Genomic DNA, 27,411 nt, shown 5'->3' on the forward strand with positions numbered 1-27,411 from the left:
GCCGTGGATGTGATGTGACGCCTAGGAGAGATTCGCAGACAAAAAGCGACAGACACATACATATGTACACATGTACATACATACATACATATGTCCATATGTACGTAGTCAAAGCTCTGTGTGTGCGGCACTTCTGTAAAAAATTAAAATAAAATAAACCAGCCTTCTACGCACGACGAAACTTACATTCCCTCGAATATTTATTTGTATTCAACAAACCCAGTTTCAATATTAAATCGATCTTGTCTGTTTCAGCTTTATAATACAAATAGTTCATTGTTGAATATTATCTAAAATATTATTGTGCACAAAACTGCTCATACAAATAAGTGTAAATATCGATTACTTCTTTGGTTGGCTCCCCATCACAAATTGCTAGGTAATATTTAAAAAATAAATTTAATAGTAGTTCTTATTTAGAATACATGTTTATCGAAAATCAAGGAAGCTATTGGTTAAATTCCATAAAGCGAGCTTTTTGGCTTAATTCCGCCAAGCTTTAGTGCGCAACATGCGTACGCGTACATGTATGTATGTATGTAACGCGGGATGCAAACAATGTGAGAAATTTGTTATACTCTCCTTTTCGAGAGAACAACAAATAGTTGATGAGTGACCGACGCCGTCGCGCTGCTGCTTTTGCTGTTACCGCTACCGGAACCCGATGCGAGTGCCATTTTCATTTTCAATGTTAATTTCCATTTCAGTTGCTCATTTCACATGTCACACGTCGCACTCAATGTCGCCGGCGACGTTGTCGTTGCATTGCGCGCGTCGCAGTCTCCTTTGTAGCCTTTTACTTGAACTTTACTGCCGCAGCTAATCGAAATTAAAAAGTGTGTGCACCTACATAGTACCTACATATGTATGTATAATGTTTATACATACGTACTGGAATTTTTGTGTGCCAGTGCAGGCCAAAGCAGTTAGCCGTGTGATATCGCGAAATTCAGAGCAGCTAGCTCAAACAGAAGAGTTGGGCCACAAAACGTCATATTTCATTATATGCACGCATGTACATACATACTTAGTACACATGTAATAAATATTACACGCATGTACGTATGTACATACATGTATGTATGTACTTGTATACATATGTATGTACATCATTCATTTAAATAGAAGTAAATACAAATATTGGTTACTGATCCATTTCCTTTGACATCAAGTCATCCTAGGATTCGCGCACACTAGATATCGAAATACTTAGACTTTTAATTCATTAGCTGGATACATATAGTACATGTAATTTAGAGATAACGAGACAGACTTTTGGTCGAAGGAAAAAGCTGTAGTGTTGTTTACATTTTGCTTCATGAAAAAAGAAAAATTCTGTTTATCAAAGGCATACAGAATAAAAGTCCCCTTGTCCTTGAAAGTTGATTAGAATTTATTTATTGGGTACACCACAAATGTCCTACATAGTGCGTTTTACAAGTTTGTTTTATTTTTTTGTTTTTCGGAAACGCTGTTCGTATAATCATCTATATCTCGGAGACTATAAGAGGTAGAGTCACCAAATTTTAGAATCGTGTCTAGTCAAAGCAACAACAAAAACAACAGCAGGGCTGAGAATCCAATTTATGTATCAATAACTTTCTTGATAATTGACATTATAAAACTTGGTATACAGACACATAATCATAAATGTAATTACAAAATTTCAGTTCGAAATTCCAAATATTAATGGACCTATGAAAAATCACGAATAGCAGGAAAAATTAGACAAACTTGGTCTGGAACCTGTATACCAAGTTTAGTTATTTTAACTCTTGTTCTTGCAGTGATCCTTGCGCTCACACAAACGGACAAGGCTACCTCGGCTCGTCATGTTATTTTGATCAAGAACTCATCCTGATCATTAAAGTTGTTTTAGAAACATAGTGTCTACAAAGCATATCTACAAAGCTACGCGTAAATTATTGAAATATTTATGAAACTTTGCATACTACTTCATCAGAGCATGGTAGCTTTTCCTCGAGAAATTCGAATGGCACGAAATTTCATTGCCAAGTTAGGTTCCACAACAATATAAAAACAAGAAAGAACGCTACAGTAAACCCGACAGAGAAACGTCCTGAGCTCTGAATTACATGTGCCCAATAAATAAATGCCAATTTTGGTGAATGCGGGTTCAGTCGTCTCTGAAATTCAGGTGTACATCTAGACAGGCGGACAAACGGACACGTCTTGTCATGCAGATCAAGAATATATATTTTTTGATGGGGTCGGAGCTGCTTCCTTCTGCCTGTTACATACTTTGCCCAAACATAATGTATATGTATATGTATGCATGTATGTATCTATGTGTCTATGTTTAGATATATGCATAGCACATACTAACATACATATATTAAAAAAAAAAAAGAAGCAGATTGTGCATACATATATTCATATACAGGTTTCGTATGTTATTTTTTGGTGTTGGTGCTACAGGATTATAGCAGTATAAAAGTAAACGTTGAAAAAAGAAACAAACATCATCTGGCAACGCCAACGACTCTCTTCGCCTTACACATTTATGCATGCATGCATACATATACATACATACAAGTTCACATATCTTTGTGTATGTCAATTGCAAGTAAAAAATGCAACAAGTTAGCATTTGCATTGTACAAAGAGAGGGAGGGAGAGTATGAGAGCGAACATTTCGCACGACAGGGACTAACTGCAAGGCAACGAACGGAAGCAAGAATGAAGGAACTCAAAGTAGTGCACCTTTGCAAGATGACTTTCAAAATGCAACTCCAATGACGTAGTAAACACCATCGTTGACGTTGCACCACCCATGACCAAGACAAAGAATACAAACAAAGAAACGCGTAGCGCTGACCAAAACAACGCAATTAGCCAGAAGAAAGGCTAGGTGTCTAGGTTGCCTGTTGTCGTTGTTAATTTTTATATACTGCACTTAAAAATGTAAGGGTAAGGGTATGTCTCTTTGTTTTGATTAAAGATTGACTATAGATGTACATACATATACATATGTAGGCACATAAGTACGCACATACATACATCTCTACATATATTACATACATATTTATAAGTTCAGCATTATGAGACGAGTCGAAGTCGCATAACGTTCTGTCTGACACAGTTTTAGGGTTATCGAGATGGAACTTTTTCTTTTTGCACATTGGGAATTTAGTTGTACGTGACGGTTATTGGATCAGTCGTGGGCATAACGAAATGCTAAGCAAAAACGCAAAACAAAAACAACAAATATTTTCTAACAAAATAAACATAGTACGAACATAGTAGGGCATACAGACCGTGGCAATTGACCATAACCGTGTTTTTGTTCTATGCCACATATATGTATGTATGTACATACATATATGTATGTTGCTTCGTTCTTACTTTTGGCAACTACTCCACACAATGTATACGCATATGCAGGCAACCAGGCACAGTAAATATTTTTTGAGCGGCATGAGATTGTCGGCGACTTCTGCTCTCTAATGCGCTCAGACGCCCGCGTGCTAATGGCAACGATCTTGCTTGGCAGGCGCACAAACTCTCGCGCACACACACAAACGCAGTACATAAACGTTCATTGTGTTGGTGCTTAACGACGACGCAGCAGTCAGCGTCAGTGTGCGAGCCGAGAGCCAACCAGGCAGCGAGGCAGCAGTTAGTATCGATTGAACAGTCGCGCACAGCTCTTCGAATTAAAGCGGGCCTAAACCCAATAAATAGCGGGGGAAATATCGACCACGCTAACAAACACAAAGACCACGCGGAGAGAAACGACGGCGTTGAGAGCGCGCGAGAGTCATAAGACAGGCAGGCAGTAAAAACAGCTGGAGCAAATTTACAAAATTAAAAAAAATATATATATACGTATATACTTATATATAATGCCCAACCTAGACAAAATTTGCGTGGTTTTTACTTTGTCTATGGTTGCGAACGTGCCTTGAAAATAAAACATTCGGAAACACTTAAAAAATATTGGTTTTTTATAGGTAAATAGAAAAAGATCAGAACAGAAGCAGATGTTTAAGAATGGGTTCAATCTCCGAACTCAGTTTAGTTCTTAAAAATATATTTTTGGTTTGATAAAGAGAAAAGCAAAACTGTAAATCACCATCAATGGTTTACATACATACAGACAAATACAAAAAAAAAACAGCTGATAAACAATATTGAAAACATTAGCAACACAAAGCCTTTTTGGATATACATACATGCATGTACATGTATGCATATGTAAGTCAATGACTTTGATTGTTGGGGCGTCTATATACATGTGAACGACACCAAAATTATAATAAGAACAAATTGAATACCGGAACAAATTCATATGTACATATGTACATAGAGCAGAGCTCATCAAAGTGAATTAAAAAACTGATATCGATATAGTCGGATTTTAGTTCCTGAAATAATTTCTTTAAAATATACAATTTAAATAATAAATAAAAATAGCAAGATTAAAAAAATACAAATTGAAAAACCAATAAATCGATAAAACACCCAAAAAATTAAATTGAACAATTTCTGCTTACTTCTAGATAAACCCGCAAAAATTAAATCAACAGCTACAAAAATAAGAAATCTAAAAAGTGAATGCCATTTGGCATGAGTCTAATACGCGAAGAACTCTTTTGAGGAACACACACCCAATTTGTTCCCTCTTTTTTTTCAAGTGTTTTTTTTTTTATGTTACGTGTTTTTGCGACAAAAAACAGAAGAATATACAATATACTATTATACATACATACACATGTATGTACATATATGTACGCAGTATCAGTACAATAACATTCATACAATATGCAACGCCACCTTGTATTCAGTCAAATCTGACCAAAAACAAACGGAAAATTGGTAATACAACGCAAACAATAAATAAACAAGTAGCTACCAAAAATCAAAACAAATGCGAAAATAAGAGTATATAGCAAGACCCAAACTAAACGTAATAAATATCTATACGCAATATACACATTTATGTACGACTATTGAAAAGAAAGAAGAGAAACACACCAGTCACATGGCTAGCTTTGTATGCCTGCAGATACTTACAAACATATATATGTACAGATAAATACATACTTGCTTATATAAAAGCAGACAGCAACGATACACCTGAAATTCAAAGCAGAGACCAAAGCAGACATCGAAGACGCAACAAAAAAAGGCCAACAAAGGGATTTCGCTAAAGCAAAGCTGCTATAACCCCGAACAACCCAGAAATAGAGCGGAGCAACAACAAACAGGGGACCCTCCGAAAAATTACACAAACAACAAGAACCGGACACAGAACAACAGCAATAACAACAACATAATGACAACAAAACCACCGAAAAAAGTAGCTCCTGACGGTGGCTGGGGATGGGTTGCATGTTTCGGCGTTAGTTTGGTCAACGTAAGTCTTATACATAAATACAACAATGCACATACTACATTTATACTTTACATACATACATATTAATCATGACTTAGCTAATAAATGAACAACTTTTTTCATTTTTATTGCTTTCTTTATATCCTGAGGTTGACGCAGCCTTAGGTGCGGCATGGCATTCATTTTTTATCTTTTACCGCTCCTATATTGTATTCTTCCTTCACAAGTAATATGACTGTACCTTAAACTATTCGTTAAATTATTCTCAAATGTGACATGATTAAGCCCTCTATTCGCAAAATCCTTAATTAGTCACGTATTTATCTCAAATTTTAAAATATATGTACTTTATGCGAGAATTAATAAAAGAGGTTCTGAAGAGAAACTCAAAAAACAAAATCCCCCCTTGGATAAAAACTTTCCATCCCGCTTTCTTATTCCATATAACACATTCTTTGATATTTGTTTCTAAAATGAACATTTGAGGACGCTTCCTGGTTAGCTTTGTTTTATTAGCTTGAGAAATTCAATGGGCCTGGCATAGCTCAAGGAGCTAACAGGAATCTCATATTGTTAGTTCGTTTCCTGTGTATGACTGACCATCATCGCATAAATCTATCTATCTACAGGCAGATTACGCAAAAAAAAACACCATAATCTTTTGCAGCGATATAGACCCACTGAAGATAGTCTACTTCAAAATGTCCATTGCCCAGTTTGACTTGGCACAGCCACAATGCGGACTATGCATAATCGTTATTCACAAGATAATGGACACGATTTTTTCCATTTCCAAAGCATACTTGTATTTCATTTCAGGACTTAGTAAGTAATTTGGAGCATTTTGGAGTATAAATTTGTATATCTCATAACTGTCATAGCAAGTACGCTAAAGGAGCCAATGGGCATACAAATATTTTTTAATTAGAACATTTCAAGCGAAATTACATTTTAAATAAAATAAATCACAAATATTCGGAATTGAAGGCATAGTTTCTCTTAGATAAATTGGAGGTCTTCTTGATCTTGAAATGAATCGGAAACTAATTGATTCATTGGGAATATTTTTTTTCATACAACTTCGTATTATATTGAAGCCAGAAACTGAGTAAATACCTTTGTTCTACGAGTATAACCTAGAAATTAGTATTTAATATTGCATTAAGTCTGATTTTTGTTTATAGGTTCACGCAAACTAGTATCTTAGCTTTGATATGCTTCCGCAAATTAGACGCCTATGGGGAAAACTAGTTCTCATAGAAGCGACAAACAATTCGACTCATCATACTGATCATTTATCTTCCTTCTTATCTGACCTTCTAATCTTGTGAGACTAAACGAAATATCCTGGATTTAAACTTAATCACCTACTTGTACCACTTATGCATATAACAAGAGTGAACGCTACAGTCGAGCAAGCCCGACAGAGTAATACCCTGTACCCAGGTAAACTTCCGACTCTGAGGTATATGCGCCCATAGCAGAAGCAAAAAGAGGAAGAAGAAGAGCGAACTAGTTGCTGCAGTTTGGTGGGGGTTGCACTGGAGAGAATTTGTTTTGCTAATAACTTTTCTGAGAATTGACCGAATTGAATAAAATTTTAAACAACAGTAGATAATTATAAATAAATTATGTGTGCAGTTTGGTTTAGGTAGCATTTGAAATGTGGACGCTATTGACGAAATTATGTGACGGGGGAAGGGAGGGAAAATTAAAAAAAAACAAAAAATAAACTCGTCCTTTCTCGGACCTAGGAGAATCTAGATACCAACTTTGGTTATTCTAGCTTTTATAGTTTCTGAGATCCTTGCGTTCATCCAGACGGACGGACGGACATGCCTAGATCAAATTCTCTCGTCATGCTGATTCAGAATATATATACTTTATGGGGTCGGAGATGCTTCCTTCTGCATGTTACGTACTTTGCACAAACCTAATATACCATTTTTACCCTACGAGTACAGGGTATAAAAATAACGATCAGGGTTGACCAAAATTGTTTGAATTAAAAACTTTTTGATTATGAACGTACAAGTACAAACTATAGAAAACAAATGAAATACTGAAAGAGTATTATTTAATGTAAGGCTCACACAAGCTTCTTCAAAAAGGTTCTGTCCGTTTATTTTATTTACTATATGTATTAGTATTATTTGTACAATTATGTTTTCTGCACTTGTCAAGTAGTGTGTGTCAAGTTAACAAGCTAAGTAGTATGAAACATAGGTAAAAATCGTTGACTTACTCGTCCAGATCTAAAATATCTTGTATTTCATTAATAATAACAAAAACAATAAACGTAATAATATATATGTATATATATTAAGCCATTTTTCGATATCACAACCAAATTTAGTATTTAAAGGTTTTTTAATATTTATGGTGAAGCGGATAACCAGAATTTTGATCGGAATCAGTGTACTACAATGTACGTCCCAAAATAAACATGCCTTTTGGAATAGGGCGTTTTCTGATGGCCTCATCCATAAGTGACTAGATGGTTGGATACCAACATGCAGCATAAATGTCATGACAATTGCTCCACCGGAGCAGTTCCAGTAATCAGTCTATGTAAGCATGATCTTGAGTTAGAGTAGGGAAAGATGCATATTTCAGTATTTATGGTTGTTTGATTGTTTTTGGGGTTGGAAGTGCGTCTTCGGAATTCGACTTATGTTTGACTTCCAGAAAGCCACTTTTAGTTGTTTAAGAGTAAAATCAGCGATATCTCTTACGAGAGCTGGTTCTAAATGTATCCGTAATATAGAGCTGATGGGGTCTTTTACTTTCCGGGTGTGCCGATATGGAGCTATTGAGTTCGATTTTCGGCAACACCGTTCGTATAATCACCTATATCTCGAAGACTATAAGACCTAGAGACACCAAATATTAGTGCAAAATTCATTATATGAATACGCAGAAAAATTGTAATTTTGAATTTCCCTCCCCCCTCTCAAACTCAATTAGCTATATTCCATAACTCCCGTAATTCTAAAATTTTGGACTCTAATTTGGCAAATACTTTAAGGTGGCGATTAAGATTCCGTATGATAGGCCGATTTTAAAGGAAGTTATAGCCATATATGTATGTTCTCTCTGCCAAAGCGCTGCCCACAGCTGTTGTTATTGTTGCTGCTTTGGTTCAACTTTATACTACATACATTCTGACATAGACACGAATAGACTCGCATAGACATGCATACACCCACATTGACACAATTCCTGTGTAAATGTACAAATATACACTCTTTACGTGAGTTCGAATACCAAGGGAAGTACATTTTCCTAATTTTTTATAGCTTGTACCCAAATGGTAAAAGGGTATACAAGTTTTGTGCGAATGTGTATATAACACACAGAAGGAGGAGTGGCAGACCCCACAAAGTAGATGTATTTTTGATGAGGGTGACAAGACGAGTCGATATAGCCATGTCCGTCTATCTGTATGAGCGCAGAAAGTATAAAGCTTAGAACAACCGAACTTGGTATCCAGATTCTCCCAAGTCCGAGAAAGCACGAGTTTGAGTTTTAGTTTTTCATAACTACTTGTAAAGGAAGTTTTAGCAATAATGTAATGTCTGTCCAAGTTCTTAGTTCCTCACTTGTTGTTGTTGTTGTTTCATACTTGAAGTAAAGCGAGCAATCTACTATGGATTACAAGCAAAACCATAACAGCCTGCTCGCTCAACTACACGTAAGAAAATATTTTAATATCGGATATTATATATGTATTATGTCTAAACCATAATTTAATTGTGGACTTGTCTGCAAATAAGATGTCCTTTCAAGATCAAGACCGAGACAGAATGGGAAGACTTTCAAGACAATTGGACCTTTATTTTGTGTTATGACTCCGATATGCCAGTCAATAGTGCCATGACCATGACTTCAGCTTCCCTATTTGTTTTATATTGAATGACTTCTCATAACTAAAGGAAGTTTTAGCAATACTGTATTGTCTGCCCATGCTTTGCTGCTCAGTTGTTGTTGTTTCATACTTGAAGTCAAGCAAGCAACCTACTTAGTATGGATTACAAGCAAAACCATAATAGGTTGCCCGCCTGTCTACATGTAAGAAAATATTTTAATATTATGATGCAAAGATCTTTTGCTGTATTTGTTGATTTCAGATAGTATGTATTATGTCTAAACCATAATTTAATTGTACAATTGTCTGCAAATAAAATGTCCTTTTGAGATTAAGACCGAGACAGAATGGGAAGGCTTACAAGACAGTTTGACCTTTATTTTGTGTTATGACTCCATTTGGAATCCTCACGTAAGAAAATATTTTAAAGCAAAGATCTTTTGCTGTATTTGCTAATTTCGTATACTCCAACCGAGAAAGTACGAGTTTGATTTTTTTTTGATCCACCCCCGCACTCTCCCGCAATTCGTGTTTTTCCACAACTCCAGTAATCTTGTACTCAGATTTGACAAATATATCCGTGATGAGTCCGTATGCCAAGTTTCATTACAATAGGTTAATTATGAAGAAAATTATAGCCAGAAATATTCTCTTTGCCGGAGCTCTGCCCGCATGCTTGTCATGCTGATCAAGAACATATACTTTGTAGGGTCTGCCACGCCTACATTTTTCACCTCCTGTAAACATAATAAACTCTTGTACATTTTATGTACAGAGTATAAGAAATATGCCCACACCTATTATTCAGTCCAGGTGTGCATGTGTGTACATTTTTAAATTCGGCTAGCCTTTATTAAATAACAATCATTGCAAAACTGTCGGGGAAAAACTTAAGCTTTAAGAAAAACCTGAAGCCACAATTGAATAATAACAATAAAGTAATGTATGTACTTATAATTCGTAGTGATATATGCCAAAATCAGCCGATTTGTTTATGCGAGTGTGTTAGCAACAATCTAATCACAAAGCTTTGCTTCGTTATCGTTGCTACATTTTTTAATCACATTTAAATCATTTACGAGCACTTGAACCCTATAGCCAATAGTGACATACATATGCACAAACCATGAAAAGTGCGTATATATACCCGTACTACTAGGTACAGCAAATTCTACTTGCAAGTAGGAGTAATAAATGATTTATTGGTGGCTAGAAATAATTAATAGCGCATTTTGCCTTGTTTAATTTACTTCCTTAAAAAAGTTCAAAGCAACGGATTCAGTTTACAGATATTGAAAAGAATTGATAAGAGTTCTACGACTTCACTTCGTTACATTCGTTACACGGCTAGTAGAATCATATATAGTATACTGATTCTAGGCTCTTAAGATCACAGCATTTTTATACTCTTGTACAGGCAAAAGTAGGCGGGGCAGACCCCACAAAGTATACATATATATTCTTGATCAGCATCAGCGTCAGCGTCACAAGACGAGTGGTTGTTACTTTTTTCTATTTTCTTCAATCTTACTTTAATTTCTGTAATTATTCTACACACACAATGTAAAGACTGTTTCCAAGTCAGCCATCTCCACTTGTTTTTAAATCAATTTTGTAGCTCCATTTGCATTTCCATAATGATTAAAATGAAATATAGTACATACATATTTCCATCGCTTTGTGCCTTTATTATAAATAAGTAAATTTGTTACAAATTTGATTTATATAGATCCGTCATTCATAGTCCGGCAAAAAAATGAAATAATACAAAAGACCAAATATGTATATACTTGTATGTATAGCAATAGTATTCGCCTTTGAATTTTAATTAAAAATGAAATAATATATCCACATAGGCATCCCATTATGGCATTTGTCAACAAGAGTGAGTTTTTCTAATGTAATGAAGATAAAGGCCACAGCACAACATTTCATAAGCTGATAAAATACTATACTTGTATATATACTTATTACTTATTTATCGCGCAGGCTTTTGTTTTTCAGAGCACGGGCTGCCCTATAATACTTATACATACTTGTATGTATTTGCATAGTCAAAAACGTACATAATCGCTAATGAAATAATGTGGCCATGATTACATAACAGTCCACATAAATAACACCGGTAGCCGAATAAACTCGTAAATACGGGTACTTACACATTTGCAATTGTGCAAACAGGTGCCTGGGAAGCGAACAGTCAGGACAAGGACTGCCGGGGAGGGATGGGCGTACCGTCTGACCGTTTTGTTTTCGTAAGCTTTTAAAATTGTCGGCTGAAAAAATGTTTTTTGGCGTGTGACAACTAATCGAAGATAAATTGTAGATTTATCCAACTTTATATATCCGCTGTAAAGTGCAGACGGATTCCTCTTCCTCGATGCTCCCCACTTGACCGGGTACAGGGTATACAAGAGTCGAATCCACATTGGACTCGTATAAAACATAAATTGCAAAAGCTTTCAAATGGATTAATTTATTAAATTATGATTTACTACGACAACAAAAAAAATTAACGGACGAATCACTGTATTTACCAATTTAGTATAAGCTCACGATTAGCGAAATAAAAACGAAATACGCTATACCCAGACAAACTTCCGGCATTAAGTTATTTGGTCGGAGATATGTAACAAGCAGAATACTTTGCACAAACGTAATATACCCCTAATATATCCGTATAATATATACGGGCACAGGGCTTAAAAAGAAGCATATTCTTGAAGGGAAATAGTAAATACTTATAGTGTAAATATAGTAATAGTCACAATAATTTAAGAAACATGGAATATATCCCAGTGGGACCTTTTGTTACAACCTTCTTCTGTATTTAGAAATCTTTGGAAAAATGAACACGTTTTAAACCAATTCGAATTTGACAGGCGATCATGTTTTAGTTTTATTTGAAAAAAAAAAACCTCGTCATAATTAAATATACATTCTATAGCTTTTTCTATTTTTCGAGGAATCGAATGCTACCCGGTTTGGCACAAATCTAAATTTGTTGGACAAGTGCCATTCCGAGTTTGGTGACTTCAGCTGTCTTAATTTCATAGCCATGTGGAAAAGCTATGGCTATACCGACTCGTTGTTTAATGCAGATCAGGACTATACATATACTTCCTTCTGTGTTTTACAATTCTCACGTCTCACAAGCCTAATACACTATAGGTTTGTACATTTTTTGTACAGGGAAAAATTCAATAGATTTTTTGCAATTATGGACATCATAGGAACATGTATTTATAGCATTGGCGTTCACTATTGTCCGCGTCGTTATATCGTATGTAAGTATTTCCCTATACGAAAGTGTGTGTGTGTGTGTGTGAATGTATGTATGTATATAAGTATCAGTAGAAGTGGTCTGGTGACTATGTACAGTGAAAACTCCTTTAATGAACTCCCTCTTTTATCCGGACACTCTTCGGCGGACATTTTCTAAAACATTCGATCGGTGTATAAAGTATTTAAGTATCCCCTTGAGCGGACACTCCAGGAGAGTTTTCACTGTATATCAAATTGAGTTAAACTCCTGTTAGCATGTGATACCTTAAGTATTATTGGACGTTACGCAAAATTTTTGACGAGTAGTAAAAAAAAAAGCGAACACGAAAGCAAAACCAAATCAAAGCCATCCAAAGTTTACGACTGATTGACTGTCTGTTCTGTTATCAATATACGAGTATTTGCTTACTCAGATAAACGAAAATTCACGGAATATATGAGAGTTTGAAGCAATGCACAAATACTAGGTGGTATGAGTTGTTGTATGTTGCTTGTAATGGCGAAAAACAAATGTTCCTCCATATACTCATAGCTACTGTTGCAGTATAACGAAGCAAGTCGATATACTCATAGCTATTTAGCGTACGTTCGCCTATATGAACGCTAGGAGATAGAATAGACAAACCTTGGGGACCAGGTTCTTCTTGATCCGAGAAGAGACGAGGCAACCAATTTTCCGATATTTCGGATGGATTTCTTTCTGGTTCCCCATATTGAGGCTTAATCCATTTTAGTTGAAATCCGCATTTATTTTAATTTTAGGTTGTATAACTCAGATTGAATAAAACGACCCAATGTTTTATTTGTATGTGGTGGCAAGAGATCTTAACCAGGACATACAATAAAGTCAGATCTGTTTTTGTTAAAGTATGAACAACAAATACCCAGAAAAATGTGAAAAATATCAATATTCACAAGAGTCTGCTAAAATCGTGCCAAGTCGGGTAAAAGTGTGGGCTCGAAAGGTTGCTAATTGATTTGATTAACTACCACGGGGGACAGAAGGTGAGGAAGGAGTTATCAAAACTAAATTTCATCCATATACTCGTACAGGTATTATTTGTGATATAGTAGGTGTGTGTTATAACACCGCTTTAATAATTCAGACTTATTGTTGTTTAATAGCAGCGGACAATAAGACGCTTTTAGCGCACCTTATTTAAATATGTTTCTATGTCGAAAGACAAATTTGCGTTCCGCAAACTTGTTTTGCATTTTCGTGTTTGCATCAATAAGAAAAGCACGCGCCAGACTTTTGACCATTATCATCGTCCACACATCAATAACATCAGGAATAACAAACATCTTTGCACGTGCCGCCTAATTCGCTCCTCCAGCATTGTGCAGATCTGAAAAGCTGAAGCATCGGCTTGTGTGTAACTGCAACAAGTTTTAATCAAAGTCAATAGTCATAGTCAATACTGATGCGATGATGATGATGATGATGATGACGATGGTGCTGCTTTCGAGGCGGTCAATCAGGTTTCTGCACAAATAAAACAACCACACACAACAACTACAACAACATCAATTGTAGCAGCAATTAATTGGCATGGCACGTGACTGTTAAAGATGTATTATAAACTCTTGATTTCCTGCTCAACCTTTTCGTTGCCAAGCCATTAATTTAGCTCTCTTTGTCCGAGTCTTACACACTCGAATGTATGTACAACAACCATCTGACTATATCTTGCTGCATCAACATGGCTCTCACATACGAGTACATTCGTATATCTGTTGGATAAATCACATGATTGTGATCATGCGCAAAGCGAGTGCATGGCCAACTGGCGACGACGACGACGACAACTCGATCCGCAGCCTCGCCTAATGGGACCCGCCAGTTCCCTGACAATTCAATTTCAGTTCAGCTCAGCCCAGTCCAGTTCTGTTCGGCAGCTTGATATTTTTTATATGTATTTTTATACTTTTTCATCGAACGCAACTTGAGTCGACTTCAATTGAAATGTTTGGCAGCCCATGCGGCGGCATGCCTTGGACAAGGCTTTGGCAGGCCTGTAGAGATGGCTCCCCATTCCCCCCCATCCCGTCGCCATGATATTTTACTGTAATGAAATGTACTTCACAATTAATTGCTTCAATTGCTGCGACAGTCACACAGAATTCAATTCAAATTTATTTACTGTCGATCAGCTGCCTGGCCTGCCAGTTGAAACACAAAGCATTTTAATCGACGGAAATAATGGAACATTAAACGAATAATAATAATAATAATAAGCATATAAAAATGCAATGAAAGCCTTTTGAAAAAGTTGAGCATTTAAAGTCATTTGAAATGAAATGCCTTAGTTGAAGAGTATATCAAAATATCGGTCCTATGTACTGGAGGCAGAAATTAACCTATCGCCCACCTTCCCTTACCCAGTTATTAAAGTAGAATGAACTTTTAAAATAAAATTAAAATCAACAAATCGTGATTGTGGAATACAGGTTAAAAATTCCCAGAAATACGGGAGTTGTCGAATAACACTAATCGCGGTGGAAGGAAACGGGGTTCGTGTATAAGGAAAAACAACACAACTTGTTTTGCTTAGAGATCAAGGGAATACGAAAACCTGGTTTTTCTAACTTTTAACTCTATCTGTATAGACGGACACTCGGGCAGACTTGTATACTTTCTGTAGTCCAGAATATAGTAAAGGTGTGAAGTTTTTTACAGCGCGCTGTGTGGTTACAGAAATCAATCTTATATGCAAAATCTTAATTATGATGTTAGCATATTTAAGAAAAAACTAGCTGCTAACTACAAGTACAGCTGCTGGAAAGGATGGACAGAGAGTACGTTCGTAGTAGGACCTATTGCGAAGAAGCTAGACATAACGACACACACATGTGCGTTTTCAACATTGTGTGCAACATTTTATGAAATACAAGAGCTGTGGATAATCACAATACCAAGAGAGTGGGGTTCAGCGAAAAGATAACAAACTTTTCCTGTTAGTAGCCTACGAGAACATGAATACCAGGATTGGTAATTCCGACATGATACACACGGACAGGCAGATGTGGGTATATTTATATTTGTTGTTTTTCTATTTGTCTTTAGTTTAATTTAAAAAAATTGCATATTATTGAATTGGGAAGAGTGTATTCGGCCCGCCCGTCTCTAGCCCGCCATTCTTGTCTGGAAATTATATACAACATTAAAATGCACACAATTGCTTATAACTGCTGAGCTTCTAACTCTGTCCGTCTCTTTGAACGAAAGAGATTCTCAGAAAGTACAGGACGAGGCAAACCTCCAAGTCCTAAGCAGGACAAGTTAGTGTTTTTTCTCCTCCTTTCACAAGCGGTTTGTGATTGTCCCACAAATCCGTAATTCTCCACCACTTGACGACCATATTCTGTTAGTGGTTATCTGTCCACATTCAAGGAATTTTAGCTATGTATGTATTTATCGTCTCTGCCAGCAGTTGTTGTTGTTTCTGAAATAGAAATTGGACACAGTCGACTCTAGCACTGCATGCTTGTTTTCGATTATTTCTCTGACAAAAGGATGAAGAAAGCGGAAATCAATGGAACTTGTCGACTGTGAAGCACTTTGGCATGAGGGCGAGAAAACGGGTCGTCAATACTGTACTTAGTGAAGAGCAAACGAACATAGAATTCTGTTTCCCCTTCCCTTAACTTCCCTTCCCTTCAAATAACACTCATAGGAGAGGGTGAAGCAAAAGCACACGCGCACCTCACAAGAGGCAACGTGCCTGCGAAGTGGTCGCAGTGATAATGAACTGAAAAAACTAAGTTTAATTATATTCAACAAATCCGTGTGTGTGCATGTGTACCGAACTACAAATGTACATATGTACTTGTACATATGTATGTACATACTCGTATGTAATTCGTTTTGTTAACTTCACGTAGCAGTAGGTAGTTGAACATTGGGTGTGCACAAAATGTTCTAAAATAGAAAAGCGTGAAATTAGCAACTGACGACGAAAACAACAACAACAACAATAATATTGATACACCGGTAAATTTACTAATCAGCACAAGCCCCAGCAGCAAGTAAAACAATAAACCTTAATAACAACCTGCTCAATTACAATAACACATCGGTCTATGGCCATAAATATAAATTAAAATGTGATTTAGAACAGTTTTTTGTTTTTTTTTTTTGTTTTTGCTAAAAACTGTGCAATCGTTCACAACTGCGAATAACAAAATGTAGCGACAACAATAAAAAAGCATTAAACAGGTGGAGGAGCTAAAGTCGGGTGTCCCGACTTTGAAATACTCTGTACGCATGTGTAGAATTATAGAAATTAAAAACAAATAAAAATAATGGAAAAACAACTAGCGAAATTGTAATATTACAAAATTTTTTGATTATACCTCCTACGATATTCGAACTCACGGAAAGGGTGTATAACTGCACATTTACATACATAAGAATAGTGTCTGTGTGAGTCTCTGCGTGGTTGTGTGTGTCTCGAGTGCCTGTGGAGGAAAATTCTGAAATACTTGTACACATTTTCTGCGTATCCATATAAGGCATCTTGGACTAAAATTTGGTTGCTCTGCTTCTTTAGTCTCTGAGATCCAGGTGTTCATACGGACGGACAGACGGACGGACATAGATCGACTCGTCTTGCCATGCTGATCAAGAATATATTTACTTTGAGGGGCCTCCCACGGCGCCTTCTGCCTCTTAAATTGTTCACTTCCCGCAAACCTAATATACTCCTGTACATTTTATTTACAGAGTATAACAGCTATATATAACGGGAAGTACAAAATGCGATTTTTTCTTGTTGTAGAAAACTGAAACACAGTCAGTGTTTGTCACACGAACAATAGAGCTAAATAAATATAGTGGGCCCCACACCCACCCACAGTCAACCTATGCACTCCCCTTCACTCGATTCGAAACGATTTCGCAAGGCCAGATCGTGGTAAGCAACAGTTTTGCTATTTTTGTAACACTTTGTGAGCGCGTGCTTCTTGGTTTTCTTTGCTTCTTCTTCTTCAGTCACTTTTCGTCAGTTCTCATTAGTGTTATTGATATTCTCAATAATCAAGCAATTAGCGTGTACACTCGGACTGAGAATGTGATCATGATCATAAAACCGTATAGCATGTAGCACGAAGCCTAATGGGTATACTAACCGAGACGTGACACAAGTAGAAAAGGCATTAATAATACGAGCATTATTGCACAGTAGACGTTAACACCTCAAAAATCGATCGGCTAATTTCTCAGACAAAACATAGTAAAACGTGTTGCAACAGTAAAACCATTTCACCTGTACTTTCCCATGAGGACTCCAATCGATAAAGGACAGTACATTACATGACCATGAAATAGGAAATCTGGGTTATTCTACCTCTTTCTGTCTCACATACATTCGCGCTAAACTAACTCAATTTTTGCCGCTTAAGGGGATACTTAAATACTTTATACACCGATCGAATGTTTTAGAAAGTGTCCGCCGAAGAAAGTGTCCGGATAAAAGAGGTGTCCGTTAAGGGAGGCCTAGGGCCTAAGAGAGTCTACATACCAAATTTGTTAAATGTGCTCTCGGCCTTTTCTAAATTCAGCCAGACGGATGGACATGTTTAAACCGATTCGTCTCATCATGCTGATTCAGAATATATATGTATATACTTTATGGAGTCGGAAATGGCTTCTTCTGCCTGTTAGATACTTTGCAAAAACCTAATATACCCTTTTTACCCTGAGGGTACAGTACATTAAAGAGTGAATACTAGTGAGCAGCGGTCAGTAATTTAACAGATCAGTGATCAGTAATGTGACTGATCAGTTTCTTTTGGTAAATGAATGTTGTTAAGTTTAGTAAACCATGTATTCGATTTCGTCTTCAGATATAACAGCAAACGGTGCGATAAATCAAATGCGAACTCTATCAATACGAATACTTGCGCTCGGAATTTGTGTTTAATTTTGAATGGAAAAGTTTTGCATTCTCAGTTATGATTTGGTTCGAAACTCAGAAGCAAATGTATGTTCGTAAAATGTCATTTCACTCATTTTAAGAAAACTTAATTGTAGCTGAAGTAGCCCAAACCAATCATACATACTAAGTGGGGTGAAAAGTAACCTCCTTGACCACCAAAATGCGCTACTATCGATAAAATGATTATGGGGCCTTATAGTCCATTCATATTTAGGTATGCTTAGTAAAATTCGGCTCGATGGAGCCCTTAGTTTTTTTTTTACAGCTGATAATTTTTGATGCTTTTGGCAAAATGGCGACCATGGAAAAAAAAACGATTTTCGTTCTCTGATAAAGCATTATTTTTTGAGACAGAAAACAGCAAAGGAAACGAAAGAAAAGTTGGACAAATATTATGGGGCTTATGCTCCTTCAGACTATACTGTAAAATATTGGTTTCGAGAGTTTCGTGGTGGCCGAAACTTCACTACTGATGAAGTGCCTAGTAGCAGGCCCTCCGATGCGGTTACTCAGGAAAATGTCCAAAAATTACATGAAATTGTGTTGGCTGACCGGATTTGGATTTTCGGTGCTACAGAGTGTCAGTTATTGCATCACTTTCATAGCAAACTCAAAAATCCAAAAATATTAGGCCCTCAGCTTTCAAAATCATCACTAAAATCGTTATATGTTTATGGTCGACTAATATGAAATATGGAATTCTAAAAGTGTGTCAATATTTTTCGATATATCGACTGTCTTAAAGCTCAAAATTAGCAGTAATATTAGTGTAGTGCGATGAAATGATGTGCTGGGGCCGTCCATAGTGATAATTCGATAAGACCACATATGGTTTGCACGGATATGACCAGTCTCAAGGTCAAGTTTGCTATTCAAGCTGTTTTAGTTGGAAAATTCTCCATGTTTTCCGGATGGCCAAACAGGCGGTAAAGTAGGCGGACAGACTTATTGTAGATTCATGATGATAAACTATGTATCCAGTCGTCCATACTAGTATGCCCTCCTTCCACCTTTCGGCTACAGGGTATTCAAATTAAGAAGAATGAGTTACCAGAATGTCATACAAAAACCTTAAATTTCGACTTTTATCTTTTTAATTAAATGCAAATACATACATTTTTGGGAAATCTTTGTGACAGGAATGCTAGTGTCGAGCGGGCTTAAGTCTTAAATACTCTGTACAGACTCCCATAAAAAAGTGGATAAGCTATAGTCGGGTGTCACGACATTGAAATACTTTGTACATATGTTTGGAACAATTATAGAACATTGACAAAATTAAGAAACTTGAAATAAAAGAAGTAACGAAATTGTAATAATACAACAAATTTTGTTGACCGGTTATACTTCCTTCGGTATTCGAACTCACGTAACGGTTGTGTATAACTGTACATTTACGAACTCATTGTGTCAATGTGAGTCTATGCATGTCAGTATGTGTACAGTACAGAGGTGAGCCAAATCAGCAGCAACAACAATAGCTGCAGGTAGAGCTTGGGCAGATTGGGAGATTAAATTTATAGCTATAACTTCCTTTCAAGTTGACCTATTATGATGCGACTTGGCATACAGACATTATTACTAACTGGAGGTATTTGCCAAATTTGATTCAAAAATTCTCAGAGGGGAGGGAGGGAAATTCCAAACTACACATGTTCTGCATGTTCACATAAGGCACCTAAGGACTACAAATTGGTGTCTTTAACTCTTATGGTCTCCGAGATATACGTGATTATACGAACGGCGTTATGGAAAATCCCCATTATCGGGGGAGTGGGGAATCAAAAAACAAACTCGCACAGCGTACACACATACGGCATCTTTGTGCAAAATTTGGTTTCTCTATCTCTTATAGTCTCTGGGGTCCAGGTGTTCATACGGACAGACAGATAGAGAGACAGGCATAGATCGACTCTCCTTGCCATGCTGATCAAGAATATATATGTATACTTTGTGGGGTCTGTCACGCCTCCTTCAGCCTGTAGCACACCTTTTTACCTCTTACTCTTACCTCTTTACCTCAAACGTAATGTAATTATGGAAGAAGACGGTCTTAGCCACACACCAATGATGCAATAATTAAGCAAACATAGGCCCGAGAGAATGTTGGAGGCGAGCAATTCAATTTAGCGAACATATACAAGTATATGTATGTACTTAGTATGGACATTAAAACGGCTGAGCGGACCAAGATCCAATTTCATAACTGATAAAGGCTGGCAAAAAAACCTCAAACGTTCTTCCATACGCGCCCATATGCTTCAAGCTCGATTCGAGGGCATGATAATACAAGTAGTACCCGTACTATGTGCATCCACATCATATACTTGTAGACTTCAGACAAATTGCACAATTATGAAGTGCACAAATGTGAAGTGCGTTGATAGTGACATAGAATTCTACATACAGACTAGTCTGTATGTGCGAGTGTGTTTGTATGTTTGTATATTAAAGGCTGTCCACTTGCCCGCATTTATAATCTACAGACCCATATAATTATAATGGTGCAGAGCACTGATAATGGGCAACGACGACGGCGACGTCACACACTATAAAACAATGACGGTTCCCCTTTTTGCTTTGCAAAGCCAATGCCAATATATGTACGTATGTCTGTACATAAGTATATTGCCCCTGCTAAATACTTCGATTTGTTGATTTGCCGATAAATCACGCGGCTTTGTAAAAAACATTAGATTAGGTCACCAATTGGTCGACAATGCGTAGTTGTTGTTGTGTAAATTGTGGCAATTACCTCACAGCTAATTGTTCCATAATTTTACAATTATGAACCAGGCATAAAAGTTAGTTTAGAAACATTTAAAGTGAATGTAGACAATAGAAACAAGTGCAGAAGCTAATGTCGGGTGTCCCGGCTTTGAAATACTCTGTACTTGTACATATATTTAGAATAATAAAACCCCCAAAAGCATTTATATTTTATTTGTCAGTGTGAGAAGACGAGCCGAAGAGTGAACTTGATGCTGCAGCTTATGGGCGTAGTACCGGAGTGAAATTTTTTCGCTAATAACTTTTCTTAGAATTGACCAAATCGGTCACATTTGATACAAACCTAGATAATTTTATATAAATTATGTGTGTATAAATTTGCGTTTGGTTAATGTAGCTTTTGAAATGTGGACGGTATTGACGAAATCTTGTAGCGGGGGAAGGGAAGGGGGGGGGGGGGGGGAATTCCAAAAAGTAAAATAAACTCGTATAGACTAGGGGCGTCTACATACCAAGTTTGGTTTATGTGCGTTCAGCCGTTTCCGAAATCCAGGCGCTCATACAGACAGTCGGACGGACGGACATGTCTAGATCGATTTCTCCCGTCATGCTGATTCAGAATATATATGTATATACTTTATGGGGTCGGAGATGCTTCCTTCTGCATGTTGCATACTTCGCACAAACCTAATATACCCTTTTTACCCTTCGGGTACAAGGTATAACAATTGTCTGATCGATTTTGCCTGATTTGGTAATCGAACTCACGTAAAGGTTGGTCGTTGCGACTGATCAATTATAAGTATGAATAGCTTGTGGGATGGTGTGGTGGATTAATATAAGAAACCTAACACATATCCGCATTGTATGGATGAGAGTAATTCAGGAACGTTTAAGACAAAGTTGAGTACATAAGTTAATGTCCTTATGTTTATGCATTATAAACACACAAAAATAACAAATCGAAAACGATTTCCCTTTTTCTCACTTTCTTTACAGCTGGCCACACGCTCCATTGAGCCCTCGTTCGGACTGCTCTTTGGCGATCTACTAAAGGATCTTGATGTGGGTACTACTGGCGCCTCTGTGATAATCAGTGCCATGGATGTGTGCATGAACTTCTCGGGCTTGTTCGTGGGTCCACTGCTCAAGGAGTTTTCCTATCGAAAAGTGGCCATTGCGGGCTCACTGCTCTGTGGCCTAGGCCTTGCGTTGACCTCGCCCGCCACCAGTATGGCGCACATTCTAGGCACATACAGTGTGGTAAACGGCATCGGAGTGGGTCTATCCACATCTGCCGCCTTTGTAGCGCTCAATCATTACTTCAAGTACAAGCGTGGGCAGGCGGTGGGCCTCTCGATGGCTGGAACAGCAATGGGAATGCTGATAATGCCACAGTTGGTGCGTATTTTACTCGAGGCGTATGGCTTTCGGGGCGCTGTGCTCTTGTTGGCCGGTGTTGCTCTCAACGCCACCGTTGGGTCAGTGCTCTTGCAGCCTGTGAAATGGCATATGAAGGAGGAGCTGGAAGATGAAGAAATGATGACCATATCGGCATTGCCAACGCCACAGCCACAGTTGATGGGTAGCACCCACGCCCCTGAATTTAAGGTTATCAAGGAAGATGGCACCGAGGAGGATGCGTTGCCCGAAATGAACACTCTGCTTTTCCATAAGCACCACCTACACCAGCCGCAAAATATGCGAAAGAACTATTCAGAAATGGCAATGAACACAATGATTGGCTCCCGTTTGGGACTGCCCAAGCGCCCGACGTTTCCACGCATCATGTCCCTGGCCGGCGTACAATCTGCAAATCCTGGTGGTGATCCTGGCAGTGGCGGGTATCCCTCGCAGGCCGAGGTCAATGCAACGCAGCTTCGCTTTCGCAAGCATTCGGTAACTTCAAATCTATCGTACATGGATTTTACCGGCTCCATACTGCAAGTTCATCTGAACACCGGCGACGATGAATTCGAGCAAAATGATCGGGAACTGAAACGCGTAGGTACTGCCACGGGCAGCATGCTTGGCGGTCATCGCGATTCGTTTATCAAAATGAAGCCCACCGAACTCGACAAACAGGCCGAGGCTCAGGCCGTCACAGATGCGGATGAGGAGAAGAAGAAAAAGAAGCCAAGCTTTTGGCGTCGCTTTGCCGATTTACTAGACATTGCAATGCTTAAGGATAAGATGTTCCTGAATCTACTTTTTGGACTTTCCATTTTCTACGTTGCCGAAATGAACTTTAAAATGGTCACACCATTTTTCTTCGCAAATCTCGGCTATGATAAGTCAGATGTAGCCTTCTGCCTGTCCATAACAGCGATAACGGACATTGCAGCCCGTATTGTGCTTCCACCGATTTTCGATCGTACGACCATCAAGAAACGCACAATTTTTCTTGTATCCATCATATTTGTGGCCATCACGCGTTCCAGTAAGTATTGTCAGCTTATGAAATACATTCACTTATTACTTAGAAATGATTCCCTGTACCTAGAGGGAAAAAGGTACACTAGTTTTGCGCGAATGTGTTACACACAAAAGGATGCGTGGCAGACTCCCAAAAGTGTGTGATCCGCATGACAGGACGAGTGGATTGAGCGCTGTCTGTCCGTATGAACACCTGGCTCTTAGAGATTATAAGAGTTAGAGACACAAAATTTTACACACAGCCTTATATGTGTTCTACTTTATTTTTTTGATGCACCCGTACTCCCCCTACACCCCTTCCCACCACAGCCCTTCTATAAGGGAATTTTTCATAACTCCCGTAATTGCTGGAATTTTCAATCCAAAGATGGCAAGCACCCCCAGTTAGTGTTTATGTATCAGTATGCCAAATTTCATCATGATGGATGAGCTTGAAAGGAAGTTACAGCAAAAGTGTAATCTCTGCCAATGCTCTGCCCGCATCTGTTGATGTTGCTTTGATTAACACTGTACTGCATGCATACAAGCCCATAGGACCGCATAAGCTATGTGTGTGACACAATCCCGGGCTGGAGCAGAAATCACTTACTTGACTATTGGCATATGATGAAATTTACATGATGGCATGGGCAAGCAATAACTGGATGTAATTGTTAAATTTGATTACAAAAATTCAAGATTACGGGAGCTATTGAAAACAATAATAGGATGAGGAGAATCTAATAACCAAATTTGGTTATTTTAACTCTTATACTTTTCGAGATCTTCGGGTTATACTGTTGTTATACTGATCCAGAAAATATATACGCCTCCTTCTGTGTGTTACACACATTCGCACTAAACTAGTATAACCTTATACCCTTTGGGCACTCTTAGCCGAATTAGTTAGGTCCAATTATATCTTGTAAATTATTATGGTCACGAGAAAATAGAAGATTGCCAGTATTTTTATATTAGCTGGTAAAATATACCAAGAACTGAAAATCCGTTCATTGGCTTTAGTTATATCATGCACCCCTATTTGGTGGTCGGGCTTAGAATTTCACCATAGATCGTCACCACTTGTGGTATCAGGCGACTAAAATAGATACCTGGGTTGTCATCTAAGTCTGTCCGAGTCCTGTGATCAGCAGAGGTATTAGATACGTTTCGCACCTTATCCAAAGGGGAGTGCATTGCACTCATTTAAATTGGTAAAATAAGTTCTTTCAGACATATCGCATAATGCCTTAAATATGTGGGGAGATAATTTCTAGAAAGGGTCCCAGTTTCGGCCCCATTTAGGTAAATTGCTCTTTATATATGGGTTTATGGGTAATTTTGGATGAAGGATTTTTAAACATAAATGTACATGCATGTTCATATTTTATTTTGCAGTTATGGCCGAGCAAACGGACTGGACACAACTGATGCTTTGGCTCTCGATATGTGGTTTTTTCCGCGGCTCGGCTCTTAGTAATTTCACACTCACCGTCTCGGAGTATTGTTCCTTGGAGAAACTGCCCTCGGCCTTTGGTTGGCATCTGGTGGGCAAGGCCCTTTTTGTCATCAGCTTTGGTCCGTTGATTGGTGAGTCTGAGACAAGTTTGTCACATCACTATTTTCAAATTTAATTTTTGTTTCTTAAATAGGTCTCATTCGCGATGTCACTGACAGCTATCCAATTTGCATACACGCGCAAAGCTTCTGCATAATGCTCTGCGCATTGGCATGGGGGATTGAATATCTGTGGGAGTTTATTCTGCAGCGTCGACGCACCAAGGACGCCACACAAGTTGCCACAACAAATACAACGGGGGCGCAGGACACGAATGTTAAGTTGTAACTAAAAGAAAAAAGAAAGAAACCCCCAAACCGTCAAAATTATATGCTTGTATAATCATATTGAAATAGGAAAAAAAAAATCAGATGGCAGATGTACGTTTCTACAACACCACACATTATTATATACATAAAGGTGCATATATATTATACATATGTATACATATGTATTTATGTTTGCCGTTATATATAGAATTACGTTTAGTAAATTCTGCCTAGTTAACAATTGAAAAATTATTCTATTATTACTGTTGCCTTTTATTTTGGTCCTGAAAAGTAATGCCAGCTGAAATGTACGTTACTGTATCCAACAAAAGAACAGCAATGTCAACAAATTATATACATTTAGAAATCGTATACTAACTTGCAAACATTTCCCTCTGTTTACTTAACTTCTCTCTCTCTCTCTGTTTTTTGATTAGTGAACTTGTATGTGATAGTTCAAAGATAGTTATGTAAGCTAAAGTAGAAATATACACTTAAATCATGTATTAATGATGTGCATAGAAGCAGACAGCAAATGACTTTAAAATGCACCTATTTTTGGAAAAATGAAACAAAAGCTGAAACCATTAAATATACTATTAATACTACCTATATATACTATACCTAAACACATCTTATGTACGAGTACATACACATTTTCATCAGGCAGTTTCCGGTTCTAAAATCGATCTGAAGATCTGCAACTTAACATTAAACTCCGATAAATATCTGAAAATTGATCATCGGATTCGGATTTCGGAAACGGCCTGCATGTATGGTGGTATGGTACCTATCTTTAAAATTAAAAGGCGATTTACCACAGACCTATTTTCACTATCTGCAACGAAAATACGGTACGGTCAGACTAGCGTTTACACTTTCTGATCTGATATTTTTTATTATAATATTATCGCACAAGATAGTAACAATAGGGTCTCGGTTTTTATTGAATATTCGATTGAGCTGCGGCGCAGAACTTTAAAAACACTGACAAAAATTACAGCAACACTTGTACCAATTGTACATATATATTAGACGAAAGTTAAGCAATTTATTGTTACCAATGTGCCGAACAAAATACAAACGATTTGTGTTTATATTAAGTTTCAAATCGAACTGAATAAAAGTTTGGATTGCCTTTTAAGTGAGGCATGTCCTTATAACCATAAAAGTACACAAAGAATGGCGTTGACTTGAAAACTAAAAGGCCGATTTTGATTAAGACTAACATTTAAATGAAAACTCATATTCTTTATTAATCAAGACAAATCGCTGTCGCTATCCCTCTCTCTCTTTTTTTCTGTTTCACTCTCTTCCTCTCGATCTCTCTCTCTCTCACCCGGATATGTTTCTATTTTTTTTAATTATTTGATCATAACGCTAATATCGATGTTTTGGTCCTGGGCGACAGAATGCAGAACCTTTGCAATAACTTCACTGATCTAAATCAAAATTTATTTGCAATATAACTCTTTAAAGTGGTTGGCAGTGGTTGGTTGGATCGACTCGTCTTGTCACGCTGATCAAGAATATATATATTTTGTGGGGTCTGCCACGCCTCCTTCTGCCTGTTACATATACTTCTGTACATTTCATGTACATAGTACAATTACAGGGAAACAAAAACAGGAAAATTAAAAAAAAATTATTTAAAAAAAGTTAATTAATTAAATTAAATATAAAATATTAAACACATGCATATAATAAATTTGCGTGTTTATATGCGTGTATGTATGCAGCACAAAGTTGAACCAAAGTAGCAACAACAACAGCTGCAGGCAGAGCATGGGCAGCGATTTTATTTATGGCTATAACTTTCTTCATAATTTTCATAATTCATGATAAAACTTGGTATACGGGCTCAAAATTCTTAAAATTACGGGAGTTATAAAAATGTACAAACTCGTCCTTTCTCGGGCTCAGGAGAATCTGGCTACCAAGTCTGGTTATTCTAGCTCTTATACTTTCTGAAATCCTTGCGTTCATAC

At 37.4% G+C, this 27,411-nt stretch overlaps 1 protein-coding gene across 2 annotated transcripts; it reads left to right on the top strand.

Moving 5' to 3' along the window:
* Positions 1 to 746: 746 nt before the first annotated feature.
* Positions 747 to 25,630, top strand: LOC115629151. Of its 2 annotated transcripts, none has more exons than XM_030525514.1 (5): positions 747 to 865; positions 4,524 to 5,380; positions 22,181 to 23,621; positions 24,995 to 25,186; positions 25,249 to 25,630. In XM_030525514.1, the coding sequence occupies exons 2-5, from the start codon at positions 5,300 to 5,302 to the stop codon at positions 25,440 to 25,442; spliced, it is 1,908 nt and encodes a 635-aa protein (XP_030381374.1). In that variant the 5' UTR covers positions 747 to 865; positions 4,524 to 5,299; the 3' UTR covers positions 25,443 to 25,630. The 2 variants fall into 2 exon arrangements, with proteins under 2 accessions (XP_030381374.1, XP_030381375.1); XM_030525515.1 differs by lacking the exon at positions 747 to 865 and adding an exon at positions 3,717 to 3,974.
* Positions 25,631 to 27,411: the final 1,781 nt, after the last annotated feature.

Source organism: Scaptodrosophila lebanonensis, unplaced genomic scaffold (genome assembly GCF_003285725.1).
Source record: "Scaptodrosophila lebanonensis strain 11010-0011.00,11010-0021.00 unplaced genomic scaffold, SlebRS2 tig00000136-arrow-arrow-pilon, whole genome shotgun sequence".
Classification (NCBI taxonomy): domain Eukaryota; kingdom Metazoa; phylum Arthropoda; class Insecta; order Diptera; family Drosophilidae; genus Scaptodrosophila; species Scaptodrosophila lebanonensis.

Excerpts from the sequence above, each read along its gene's own strand:
- LOC115629151 (XM_030525514.1), top strand. The coding sequence starts at position 5,300 with ATGACAACAAAACCACCGAAAAAAGTAGCTCCTGACGGTGGCTGGGGA. Across the intron at positions 5,381-22,180 it reads TCGGCGTTAGTTTGGTCAAC|CTGGCCACACGCTCCATTGA; the intron begins GTAAGTCTTATA and ends CTTTCTTTACAG. Across the intron at positions 25,187-25,248 it reads CAGCTTTGGTCCGTTGATTG|GTCTCATTCGCGATGTCACT; the intron begins GTGAGTCTGAGA and ends TTTCTTAAATAG.